Source organism: Tympanuchus pallidicinctus, unplaced genomic scaffold, assembly GCF_026119805.1.
Source record: "Tympanuchus pallidicinctus isolate F22 unplaced genomic scaffold, pur_lepc_1.0 scaffold4, whole genome shotgun sequence".
Lineage (NCBI taxonomy): Eukaryota > Metazoa > Chordata > Aves > Galliformes > Phasianidae > Tympanuchus > Tympanuchus pallidicinctus.
The window spans coordinates 3409907-3423816 of NW_026294758.1; the positions used below are offsets into that span (position 1 = coordinate 3409907).

The window sequence follows — 13910 nt, forward strand, 5'->3', positions numbered from 1 at the left end:
GAGACTTTATACCACACACAGACACACGGCTCTGGGCGAGGTTTCTGCTTCCCCTGCCCTGCTTTATCTTGAAACATCACAGGTTGCCAAAACCCTCAGAGCATTCACAGCACCAGTCAGTTGTAGCCTGGCAGGCAGTCCTGGAGCTGGATTTGGCTGTGTGCCCTCCCCGTGCAGCTCGCAGCCAGTGGGAGTTAGAGGTACCCAGCACAGGTCCTACCACCCGAATGTGCCACCTGTTCACAGTCACAAGAAAAGCCACCGGGGTGAGGGATTTCTGGCAGCTGTTTTCTCGTGCCCCACAGATTCATCTCAGCATGTTGCTGGAAGGAGTGCGTGCTCGTACTCAGCACAGGCTCTCACTTCAGAGGCCAGGCAGAGTTGGGCAGCATCCCACCAAACACTTCTGGTGCACGTGCATTTTTTTACGTCAATCAAATCAAATGAAGAACCTTTACTTCTCGATTTAGTCTCCCGTGTGTTTGCTGGGCAGCAAGCAGCGGTGGGAACAGACTTGTGAGAAACTTTTACCAATTGGTGGCATGTACGAACACTCTCCTTATAGGGTCCTCCAGGCAGCACCGTCCAACTGAGCAGGAGCCAGCGCGGCCTCCTCCCACGGCAGCGTAGCGTGGCCGGTAGCGCCAAGCGCTGACTTTCCGCACAAAAACTCGGCACTACCGCCGCCCCCTCGGACTGGAACGATGCCGTGAGAAGCGCTTCCCCGCGGAGCGCTGCTCCGGACTGGCGCTTCTCTCCAGCGGTACCGGAGCGCGAGCCCCGCGCCCCGCGTCCGCCGGCTGATGCAGCCACGCGCACTTCGGGTAGCGACGGGGGAAGGAGCGCCGCTTCCGGAGCAGCCGGCAGCCTCTCCCGCTCCGGGAGCGCGGCGGGGGAGACGCGGCGGGGGTGACGCGGCGGCGGGCGCTCCTCCCCCGCTCCCTCTCCGGACTCGGAGCGGAGCGAGCGGGGCCGGGGCCGGGAGGCGGCGCGGGAGGGGCGAGGCGCAGGCGCGGCGGGTTGCAGCTGAGCCCCGCGCCGCTCCCGAGAGCCGATGGCAGCTGCACAGCGCGGCCGCCCGGCGGAGCGCGGCGCAACGCGGCGCCCTCGGCGGAGCGCGATGCGCGGGCGGGCGGGCGGCGGCGGCGGCGGCGGCTGCGGCAGCTCTGGGAAGCGGAGGGACGCGGCCGGGCGGCTCGCCTGACCTGCGTGCCCCCCCATCCTGGCTGTGCCGGGCTGTCCCGAAGGATGTCTGCCCAGTCTAAGGGGACCGCATCCTCTTCCTCGTCGCCGTCCGAGGGGCCGCCGGCAGCCTCTAAAACGAAGGTGAAGGAGCAGATCAAGATAATCGTGGAGGATTTGGAATTAGTCCTGGGGGACCTGAAAGACGTGGCCAAGGAACTTAAGGAGGTGAGAAGCGCAGGGAGCGGAGAGCTTCGTGGCCGGTCCCCGGTCTGTCCCCCCGGGGTCGAGCATCCCCGCCCGTGGGCCGGGTGTCCCGCTCCCATCGGGGCTCCGCTGCCGCCTCCGTTCTTCCACCACTTCGGCGCGGTGGTCCCAGCAACTGGTGGCCGGGCTGCGCGCGGGGCCGTGCCCCGAGGCGGGGGGGACTGCGTCTGCCTGCGGCGCGCAGCGCTCCGGGACGGGCGGCGCGGATGGAGCACGGCGACGCCGAGGGGTTCGCCCTGCGGTTCAGCTGCCGGGCGGCTCTGTCGGGGCTCCTCGCCTCTCGCCCCCTCCGGTGCTGGTGAGGGTCGGGGTCCCGCAGTCCGGATGCGCGTCCCTTCTCGGCTTGGCGCAGCGGCGCGACGGACGGGAACCTGCCTACCTGCCTCTCCAGGCTGCTCCGAGGCCAGGCAGGATTGCCCTCGCTGTCTTCCTATTGCCGGTGGCGGGTGTCACCTCTGTTCCGTTAATCTGCAGGCGGAGCGCGGTGACTGCGGGAGCTGGGAAATGCTGTAGCTGAAGAAAAACTCCTGTTTGTTATCTTGATTTTGCAACACAACTGGTCGACAGATGGTTGGATTATGCTCCGAGTTCAAATCCAGGATCTCAATGCATTGCTTTATAATCCTGGATTTGACATTTTTAAGAGGCTGTGTCTTTTGCTATCAAATATTAGTTTTCTATTTTAATAACATTGTCAACAAGTTTTATACAACGGACTTTGGCCATCATAGGCGGTCTGAAATTCACCCAGTGCTTTGTATGAGGCTGATGTGTGCATCAACACACTGCTCATAGCTGCTGGGCATCTCACTCACAACTCCAGATTTTAACACAATTTCTCTCTTCCTTAAAATGCAACTGTCTGTGCTTCTTTAGCTTTGGTTTGGATATTTTAAAGTAGAAGCAAACACTGTAGGACTGTTCTGCAAACGTTCACAGACTGATTGAGCAAACTGTCTCCTGTTGGTGCAGAAGCACATTTTTCAGGACCTGGAAAGGATGTCCTGTGAATGTAAATCATTCTCTGCACAGCATACTCCCAGCTTTCCTCCAGTGAGCAAACAAGATCTCTGTTGGTGGAGGTCATGTGTCCTTATTTACTGTGGCGTGTTTTATCTAAGCAAACGGGTCTATTCTGTGTGACTGCATTTGTCAAAGAGAATGGGATTTACCTCTGCTTAGTGGGGAAATGGCTTGTGTAGAACTTCTTTTCCCAAACAGAAGTCAAATGTAAAAAGGAAGCTGTAGGAAAATGGTCCTGTAACTTCACTTATGCACCATAGTGTGTGCATTGAAAGGTGATAGGATTGCAAATCCTTTTTTTTTTGAGAGCAAACACATACAGATATATTTTAAAAGGGTAGTGAACTCTTGTTCATAATCACACATGAGCTCCCGAGTGACGTTTTTCTTTAAATATCTCATAAAGATGATATCTCTGATACTCTGACAAGTGAGGGTTGATATGCAGTTACCTGCTTTTTTACAACATTATAATTGTGTTAAATATGCTTTGCACAGCATTCATTTTGAAAAGTTGACAGAAGTTTGCCGTGTGAGCACCTCAGATTTTTGCCTTTTGTAGTACGGACTAAAATCTGTACAATGCCTCTTGATGCATCTGCAGTGTATACCTTTTAATGTGAAAGTGAGATAACTGATCTTATAAATTAATAGTCATGCTTTCTCACGGGTGATAGTATGCATGGGCAAGTGTTTCATTAAAGCACGGAGGACTCTGGTCCAACAGCTCAGTTTTGGTGTGTTATGCTCAGAAGTGTATCTGTCCTTGGTCAGTGCTTCCTTCTTGCAGGACCAGGCCAGGAGTTAAACCGTGGGATGTAAGTTTGCACTTCCCTGTTTCACTGCAGATTGTGTTTTTCCAAAAATGTTATGACTGTTCTTTATCTTCACTGCCTGTTTGCTGCATTCAGGCTTTTGTGCTCTCGTTTCTGTTGTTCCTATGTTTGTTCGTTTGTTTGGCTTTTTTTTCCCCCTGCATTGGGTGTAAAGCATTATGAGAACATTCTGTTTATATCACTGTTACAATAAAAAAGACTTACATTCTGCATTAGAGGAAGGTTACGAGGGTTATTTTTCCCTTTTTTTTTTTTTTTTTTTGGCTCAGTTGTGGTAATGTTCACTCATAATACTAAAAATTTGTCACTTATAGAGCATTGCTTTTTTTTTTTTTTTTTTTCTCTCTGTTTGTGTCTACCTACTTGTTACTTCTAGTTACCAATAATTTATTTATTTATTACATGGTATTTATTATAGCAGTTTAGGTATTGAGGCAGACTGGATGTTTTCTCATAGTATCCTTCAGCATCCCTTTGTAAAGTTTTATATTAAAAATATTGTCAAATATTGTTGTTTCCTTGCTTCTAAGTAGACAGTTTTATAACAGTTAGGCTTATCAGACACGTTAAATGCTAAATGTTCGTACATTTAGCTTTCTGTTGTTTACTTACTTGAATGTTTTTGTGCCTGTCCTTCGTTCCAAAGCCTCTTTTAATGGATGCTGTAACAGCTTTTTTGTTTAAGCAGGCAATTGGTGAGAAATTAGGGAGAAGATGGGCTGTTAAACCCGTTTTATGCATTTTCTGCACAAACACGACAAAACCATGTGTATTAACACATGCACGTGCCAGGAGCTCCACGTCTCTTGGAAGCAGAACATCTGCTCCTTCTCTCCTTGTTTTTGGACTGCTTAGGTCCAAGGGAAGCACAGGGCCTGGGATTGGAAAAGGAGTGACTGGGAGACATGTTGGGTGGGGTGATCCAAGTGCAGACTGTGAATTCACCTATGGCCTGTGCTGGGGTGTAGTAGGAAGAGGCACAGTTACTTGTGTCTTCTTGATAGGAGTGTGTGTTCCTGGCTTTGTGCTGGAAGGGATTACTGTTCCAAACAGATTTGAGTAGCCATTATTTGACGAATATTCCAAAGGAGTGCCAAAAGACTGAGTAACTCTGAATGTTTCTTTAGTCCAGGCTATTGCAAAATTAAGTTGTGAAACCTTCCCTGGGGAATTGGATAAAAGACCTTTTTTCTCTGCAATAGGCTTAGAAAGATGATTGTTACTAAGTGTTTGCAAGTAAAATTTATCCATCAACTACCTCTGTAATGCAGTGATGAGCTCTATGGGAAACTGGAGGACTGTGCTGGTCTCAGGTATTTTGAATGCAGAATGCTCAGGGTAGTTCTCTTGACTACCCTGAGAAGCATTGTGCATAGGGATGTGCTTGTGTACTTGGATGGCAGGGCATGGAGTTCCTCATTTTTAAGTCTTCGCTGTTTCACACTGTGTAATGCTAGACATTTCTGGAGCCTTGTACTTGTTTGTTTACATCAATGAAGTATTCCCTAAATAATTTGATAAATACTTCTAATTGTAGTAAAAAGTCATCATGCAAAGCAAATTTCTGGAAGTTATGTGTGAAACATTTGCATAGCTTTTAAGTGGCTAAATGTGCTCCAGTCTTTTATCAAAGGGAAGCAGCTGTGTAGCTATTGACAATGTTTAGGATAATCCAGAATGGAGGTTCAGGAGAAGCAGAAGCCCGAATAGGCATTGCACACGCATCAGTAAATTTCCAGTCTCTCTCAGACTACCTCCTCAGCTCTAAATCCTTCCAAAATGTCTTGCTGAAGGAATGAATGAATAATCCTCCCTCACTTTACTGCTGCTTTTATTTGCCATAAATATGTGATATATAAAACTTGAGCATGACTTAACAGTGTTTTCCAAATGATGATGGAACTAACAGATGAAAAACAAAACCAGAAAGACGCACAAAGTTTGTTACAGAGGTAGATGACCTGTTTCCATAATCAGGCCAGTCATAATGCTTTCGGGTGTTTGGAGGCATTGGTAATATCCACCTTCAGCAAGATCTGTGGTACTACATCTCATCTATATTGTATATAGACAATATATATATGTATATAGACATATATATGTATATAGACAACATATACATGTTACACCAGTGTTTTCCATTCCTTTCGAGTTTTAGCTGATGATCCAAATGGCAGTAAGGCAGTTCAGGTTGTTGCATGTTTTTGGGAATCTAGAAGGCTGCAGAGTGTATCCAACAAGAGGGTTAGAGCAGTGACAGTCAGTGTTATCTCAGTACCTCTGATGCACAGGCAGAAATATAACAGGCAGTGTTACGAAAAAGGTGTTGGGTTCATATTGCAGCATGAAGTGAGAGGGGTTACCCATAGGTAGGGAACATACTGCATAGATGCCTAGGGGTAGACAGAGCAGTGTTCTTCAACACTTCAATCACTTCCTTCTTTTGAGGCTCATCCCTGCTTCATCTCTACTTTGGGATCTCTACTGATGTCGTAGAATCATAGACTCACAGAACGGCCTGGGTTGCACAGGAGCACAGTGCTCATCCAGTTCCAACCCCCTGCTGTGTGCAGGTCACCAACCAGCAGCCCAGGCTGCCCAGAGCCACATCCAACCTGGCCTTGAATGCCTGCAGGGATGGGGCATCCACAGCCTCCTTGGGCAACCTGTTCCAGTGCCTCACCACCCTCTGTGTGAAAAACTTCCTCCTAATATCTAACCTAAATCTCTCCTGTCTCAGTTTAAAACCACTTCCCCTGGTCCTGTCACTATCCATCCTTGTAAACAGCTGTTTATGTTTGTCATGGTGCTACAGCTTCTTTTGCTGGGTAGAGGCAGCTGAAGGCAGGGGTTGTTAAGCATGTTTCTTCCTACTATTAGGAATCCAGAAAATGCTCTTCTTAAATACAGCTTGTGGATGCCAGCACTATTAAATGTACCTTTTGAAGTAGGAACATTCCAGTAGACACATGCTCTGTATGGGGCAGTTTCTTATGGGTGATACTGAAGCTCTCGTAGTATTTCCATGTCTGTAGCTAGAGTTACAGTCCAGTTCATAGACCAGGACCAAGGCACATTCCGTCATTTGACATTGCCTAGTCCAAACCTCACTTTTCTTTTCAGCATCAGACTCTTTTTCTGATTTCTCATTGCAGTCTTTGCTGACCGATGCAGCCATGAATCCTAACTGGATGTTTATCGTAAGTAGAGAGTAAGATTCATTATGTAAAGAAAGCACTGCACACAGCTTTGCTGTGATCTGCCCAGGGGTCCATACAGGGCCATAAATACTCACTGCAGGTAAATGAATCACAATTTTCCTTTCCTTTCATTTGTTGTGCTCTGTGAACCATTTCTGCAGTTACACAAAATAGAGGAACACAGTCTTTTTTACATAAGATTATTTTGTAAACAGTGCCAATAAAGTTAATAGCGCTAAAAGGTAACTATCTAACTTAAAAAGAGTTTCAAGCTTGCCAGAACCTGACTAGATGATTTGGCACTTGGTGAAGTTGCTTTGTCTGTAATCAAAACTACCAATAAGCTATTGTGTAACACAATGAAAGGAATAACCAGCATAAATATAGAGCACTGCTTATTAATATCAAGAGGCTTGACAGAGGGCATGCTGTCAATTTGTGCTAGCTGTTTTGTTTCCCTAAACACTCATGTCAGCTACTTCGTTCCCTTTATGCAATACTAAGCTCCTGATAGTAATGGGTATTGTGCAACCATGAGCTAAATAGAGCATATATAAATTCAGTTTTCAAATAAAAACAGTACCACAGTGGAAACATGTATCCTTGTGCTGAAATGTGAACTTCACCCAATCTGTGCACTACTGACCATAATACAGAAAACAAAAGTAGTAAGGCAGGAAGTCTCGTCTGTTGTTGCCAGGCTTTTGAGACTGACTTCAGCGGGAACGAAAACAAGTTTTGGGGAAGCAGAATTTAATTTCAGGCTTCATTTTTATTGAGAGTTCAGAATTCAGAGGAATCAGTTGCTGCCAAATATATGCATGTATACTTTTTTTTTTTTTTTAAGTGTCATGCAAAAATAGTGTTTTGGTTGAGTACTGTCATTGACATTTTGCAGACTTTTGCCATTTGCCTCTGAAAATTAAACAGTACTTCTGTTCCCATTACTCACATTTTGGAACAAGTTCTGGAACACTCTTCCCACTTCTGAGTCAAGAGGTTACAGCCAAGTTACTTCTTCCAGTCACTTTGTACTCAACAAATGTATTCTCCTTATGGGGGAAGTGGGAGAGAAATGCGCATGTCCTTGAGTTTAAAGAGTTCTTTCCCTTGGCGCCTAATTCACAGTATCCTTGTGAACTGCATCACTGTCCTCTTCTAGTTTTCATCTCATTTAGAACTGCAAAATGTTGGTGGCTTATAGTTCTTGCTAGCCCTGTTCTTTGGGAGGAAAGTGAAGTGAATGGTGAGAAGCCTCACAAGTAACTCATGCATATCATGTTTGGGTGCTGCCATACTGAAATATTCAAGGGGGTTATTATAGTCAGACAGACAGAGCAAATGTGTCTATTTTGCACATGTGCTGCTGTCCTTGTCAAATAAACTGCAGCAGCAGCAGGTAACATCAAGATAATACCAGCTGTCTTATCTGTATGTCAACGGTTTGCAGGCCAGTTTGGCCTATTTTCATGACTAATGGGGTGTGGGGACCCTTGGACCCACACCCCAGGAGAGGGAGAAAGGGAAAAAGGGGAAAAATCGGTAGGGAGGTGGGCCTAAAAACGAAACAGTGGCAACAATCTGAGAAGGAAAACTAATTTACTAAACAAGATAAAGAAATGCAAGATAACACGATATAATAGAATATAATTGGAATTGAGGCTCATAAATCAACTAAGATGAGAGAGAGAGTGTCCAAAACCAAAGGCCTTACTCTAATGCTGAGGGCAAGATGTTTAGGAGCACGCACTGCAGGCAAGCAGCAAAAGGAAAGAGGAACATCTCGTGACTTGTGAGCAGTTTAATCTTTCCCTCTGAACAGAAAGTGGAAAGAGAAAAGTGAAAAGTCCTCTGGGATATGTAGTTCTTCTTTTCTGAGAACCAGGTACCCAGAAAATCAGCAGCCCGTGTGACTGGAGCATCAACTCTTTAACTCCCAGTGCTCTACATGATGTTACAGCGTGGAATACCGACAACAAATCCATAGAACCCTGTACCTACATGAGTCTTTGTTTTTTTCTGCTACTTGTGAAAGGGGTGAGAAAATCCTGCAGCATCTTTCTGGCTGCTGTGCACATGTTGGATGTTTGGGGTGGGGCAGGTGGGTGGCTGAGCCATTCCTATTGAGTCTGAAATTACCGTATTAAAACTGATTGCAGTGCTGACAAGAAATTATGGAAGCAGTACTGTCGGTTGCTGCTTTTGCAAAAATAGTGGTATGTTCATATGTCTTTAAAGGTTAACAAACTCATCCATCCATTGTTTCATGCAACATGTGCCACATCGCATCATGAAGACCGAGGGCACTGGTGTTGAATCCCTTCCAGATTTCATTGCAGATTTTTTTTTCTCAGTAATCTGAAAAAGCGTTCAATGGTGAAACGCCTTCATTTTTTTTTTTCCTCCTCAAAGCTTTTTTGATAGCAATGGAATAATTATCCTAGTCTTTCATCAATGATAGTATTATACTCTTCTCAGAATGGTGTGTCCACAGATCTTTCAGTGAATGCTCCAAGGTGGAAGCAGAGTAGGACATCCTTACTTTCACTGTAGTGGCTTTTGTTGTAAGCAAGACAATTTTTGCACTTCCTAGGGCAATGACAGAAGTTGATCATTTGGTTAAAGTGAGACTATCTGCACAGGGTTCCAGAACCCATATGGGGAGACAAAGCCTTCCCAATGAGGAGGAAGGTTTGTCCTTTCCAGTGAACTACAGAAAGTGAGCTTGACATATTATCCTTGAAGTATTAAAGTCATGTTTTGATGTCTAATAAAATCTTATACTGTTTTTGTAAATTACTTTATTGGAAAGTGTATTAAAACAGGCAACTAAAGGAAATAAAACCAAACTGAAAACATTAATAAAGCATGTTGAGCTTGCATTAAATAGCAGGTGATTGGTGTGCATTCGTGTCACTCACTGTCCTGCCTGTATACAATTATTATGAAAAATCAAAGTCAGTACGTTTATTTCTTTACTGTGGCATAAGAAAAACAAAGAATAATTCTTTTTTTTTTGCATGCTTTGTCATTGAGATTCTTCCGTTTTGTTAGAAATGGGTGAAAATAATATGTTCACAGCATTAATTCTCTAATTTCTTATAAGTGTATATACTAATGGAATAGTAATTGTCCATCTAAAATAATACAGTTCAGTATTTATTGGAGTGTTGATGTTGAAAGAGGACCTCTGGAAATCATCCCAGCCAATCTAGAAACAACTAGAGCAGATTGCTTGGGATCTTTTTTGGTTAACTGTTGAATATTGCCACGAATGGAAACTCTACAAGCTCTCTGGGCAACCTGTGCCTGTGTTGCTTCACCTTCACAGAAACAGTGTGTTTCAAGGTGTGCCTGTTGCCTGTTCTTCTCTCATTTAGAGGAGGAGTCAGTCTTCTTGCTTCCTTCTATCAACTGTTCATATACACTGAAATAAGATGCTTATATACATTGAAATAAGCCTCAGGTGCACCAGTCTGGATGCACCTGGATGCACCAGTCTCTTGATCATCTTCCCAGTGTTTTGCTGGACTTGTTTTAGTGAGTTCATATCTGTACTCCAAATCTGCTGTCAAATACTCAGATATATATTGAATTAAAGTGCTATGTTAACATTAGCTTCCCTTAATAAACATTTCTTAATGTGAAAATATAAAAGTGATATACATATTATGTTTCTTCATTTAAATTGCAGTAGTAAAAGATTATTCACATATCATTGTCTGTGATTTGAATCTGCATTTTACTTGCTTTCAAAACCAACAATAGATAACAAATTTGCAGTGTGAGTCCATGTATGAATACAATGGATGCAGGCACCAGGAGACCAATGTGATCATCTTCTATGACCAAGTGACCTGTCTGGTGGATGAAGGAAATCTATCCACACTTTAACAAAGACTTCAACTCTGCCTCCCACAGTATTCTCCTGGAGAAGCCAGCAGCCCATGGCTTGGACAGATTTATTCTTCACTGGGTAAAAAAACACCTTTATGTCCGGGCCCAGAGAATGATGGTGAATGGAATTAAACCTAGTTGGCAGATGGTCTCTAGTGGTGTTCTCCCCGTACTGTATTGGGGTTGTCTGTGGGAATACAAGAAAAACTGTTCAGAGCAGCATATAAACAGCATGATAACCACTAGAAGAAGAACGAACATCTCTGTGATTGGATGAGCCGTGTTTTGAGTGTTTTGCAGAATGCTCTGCTGACATGTAAAGGTGGATGGGAAAGTTGCCGAGGTGGATGGGAAAGCTAGAAAAAGAAAACTTGTGAAGGTATATAAGTGATGCGAAAACTTGTAATAAACGATTTGGATCATTCACATCTGAGTCTGTGCATCAGACGCTGCAGTTGTCCCTGTTTATTATCTTTACTGGTGATCTGAATGAGGGCATTGAGTGCCCCCTCAAGAAGTTTGCAGATGACACCAGGTTGGAAGGAAGTGTTGATCTGCTTGAAGGTAGCAAGGCCCTACAGAGGGATCTGGGTAGGCTGACTGCTGAGCTGTGGCATCCTGGATTGTATCAGAAATGATGTGATCAGAACTACGGTAACAGAGCTAGTATAGCAAAACCAGGGAAGCGATCATCCCTGGCATTGGTGATATTCGAGTACTGTGTTCAGGGCTTATCATTACAAGACATTTGAGGACCTGGAGTGTGTCAAGAAATGGGCAATGAAATTGGTGAAGGGTCTGGAGCACAGATGTTATGGAGAAGAGCTGAGAGAACTGGGACTGGTTAGTCTTGAGAAGAGGAGGTCAGGGGGACCTTGTTGCTCTCTACAACTACTTGAAAGGAGGCTGTAGTGAGGGGCGGATCAACCTTTTCTCCCAGGTAATAGCAATAGAATGAGAGGGAATGGCCTCAGTGTGCACCAGGGGAGATTGAGGTTGGATACTAGGAAAAATGTCTCCTCATGAAGAGTGGTCGAGCACTGGAATAGGCTGCCTAGGAAGTGGTGGAGTCACCATCCCTGGAGGTGTTCAAGAAACACGGAGACGTGGCACTGAGATAAATGGTTAAATGGGGTTTGGTGGGCTGAGGGTTGGACTTGATGATTTTATTGGTCTTTTTGAACTTTCATGATTCTGTCATTCCATATTTATGTATATACATATGGCTGCTGTGTATATCATTGGGCAGTTGTGAAAGGAAGTAAGGGCTGCAGCTCTTCAAGAATACCAATCTGTCACATCTTTACATGAGACTATGATATGTCCTTTTCCCCACTTCCAGATTAAACCATCCTGGAACACCCAGTGTAATTACTCAAATGATGTGAACCATTAAGGTTTTTTTTGTCCCTCTTCTCCAGCTTCTGCATATGTGAATTTTTGCTTTGATTTCTCAAATTCTGTGCATCATACTAGTCCTTCCATTTCCACAGAACTCTTCCTTTTCTTTAACTAGCCCCTTTTCTCTTTCCTATCACTGCAGTTTCTGCTGTTGCTTCTGCCCTTTATCCATGTCACTGTCATCAGGTATCAAAATGATATGTTAGTTCTTTACAGGAAGGACGTGACATGCGTCGGCTGTCAAAAATGAGCATGCTTGTCTGTCTGTTCTTGAAAATAGGCTCAGGAATATCAAAATCCTAATGTTGGTCTTAAAAATTTGAGGTTACTCTTTAGCATACTAACATGATGGTTCTCCTCATGCATGCTTTGCATGCTAGTAGGAGATTGTCCTCTGCAGGATCTCAAAGTGGTTTTAGTCCTACTTCTGACTCAATTTCCAATAAACTAAAGCAACAGAAAGCTCTGTTGTTAGATTGTTACTACAAGCAAAAAACTTCTAATTTGAAGTGAATGGTAGTCTGAGCTAATATTGTTTTTCAGCTTTCTAGTTCAGCATACAGAATATTTAAAATTCACTACTTCCTTCCTCAAAACACTGTGGCGCTATTTTGTGTAATAAATGATTTTCAGTTTCCAACTAGAACATGGTCTTGGTGTTTTTCCTGATAGTTTCAGAGGCAATTTGACTGGGCTAAGTTTACAAGAGCTTATAGCCTGAGCTTTATCTGTAATGCTATCTGTACCACTGGTACAGTTGAGTCTTATTGGACTTGGATTGCTTGAAGGACAATCATTTTATGGGAAGTGAGAGCTTTATTGAAGCAATGGCATTTGGATAAAGAAATGTCCTGCGTATGATCATGATGTCTGGTATCTTGTATCGTTTATTTAGCATAGGAGACTATACTAATTTATTTACCTTAGCCAATGAAGTAATTTCTGTTTCTTGAAATCCAAGTGCAAATGGTACAGTGGACCTATAAGGCTTATAGAAAATTGGTACTTTGACCAGACTAGGAGTCTGGATTGGACTAGACTATCTTGAGGCAAGAGAATGAGGAATTTGGGATTGCTAATTTTTGTTTTTATCTGCTGACAAGTGATTTGGATTCACTTATTTTTCATATAGTGCTTATATGATCTCATCTATTAACAAATTTCCTATTTTTTTTTTTTTATGGTTGGGTTGCAAGCACTTCAAATCATATGAAAATACAGCAGTAAATAATTAGTTTTATTAGCTATCATAAATCTAAGAGCAGATTCTTTTGTGGTGTGATACTGTATAACCATCAAGGTATTTGTCTGAGCTGTGATGTCAACTTAGCTTGATTAGCGGAATAGAAAATAAAGTGTAAAAGAAAAGTGTATGAGACAATACAGCTGCACAAAGGAAAGCAAACAAAAATAAAATCCACAGCAAAAATTACACATGCAAAAAATCCCAAGCTGTATTATTATACAGAGCAATCTTTAAAGTAGGACTGGATGGATGGATACTTTGTGCAGCAAAAATCAGAGTACTTTAGGTGCCAAGGAGGTTAAGCTAGAAAAAAAACTATGCAAAGTGCACTGTGAGAGCTTTTTACTTAAAACAGACTGTACATACACTGTCTCTTTTTTTTCAGATTGTCTTGAGGAACTTTTTATTTCACTGTCCCTAAGGTGGTCTATACTGAATAAAGTTCATTTGACCTTAATAGAGCTGTGCCACCTAATATTAACTCAGTCACTAGCCTTTTGTCCTTAAGTAGTGCCTGTCATTCTGGGGGTTTCCAAGTGTATGTGTGAGAAGTTGGTGTTTGATTCAAGGGTTCAGAATGTTCTTTATGTCAGGAGAAGGTAAAACCATAGTACTCGTAAGGATAATAATCTGTAAGTATTGCAAGGTTACCAGTCTTTTGCTAAGGCTGAAATCCTTCATTCACCAAGGAAATGTAGTGCAAGACTGGTTAAAACTAGACACAGGTAGTAATTTCACATTTACATGCTGGGTAGCAGAGGGCAACGTCTTTCAAAATCTTCAAGAAAATCAGTCCTTTAAAATCTAAAAAAGCCTTAAAAGGTCTTCTGGATTCTTCTGTTGACTAGTATCAGTTAT

General features: G+C 43.5%; 1 protein-coding gene across 3 annotated transcripts in view; it reads left to right on the forward strand.

The window, feature by feature from the left end:
- Positions 1 to 1150: 1150 nt before the first annotated feature.
- PRR16 (proline rich 16) overlaps positions 1151 to 13910 on the forward strand; it is a 143811-nt gene continuing 131051 nt past the window's right edge. For all 3 annotated transcript variants that reach the window (XM_052701334.1, XM_052701335.1, XM_052701336.1), the window contains exon 1: positions 1151 to 1410. In XM_052701334.1, the coding sequence (XP_052557294.1) occupies positions 1249 to 1410 (162 nt within the window). In that variant the 5' untranslated portion in view covers positions 1151 to 1248. The remainder of the gene's footprint in view (positions 1411 to 13910) is intronic.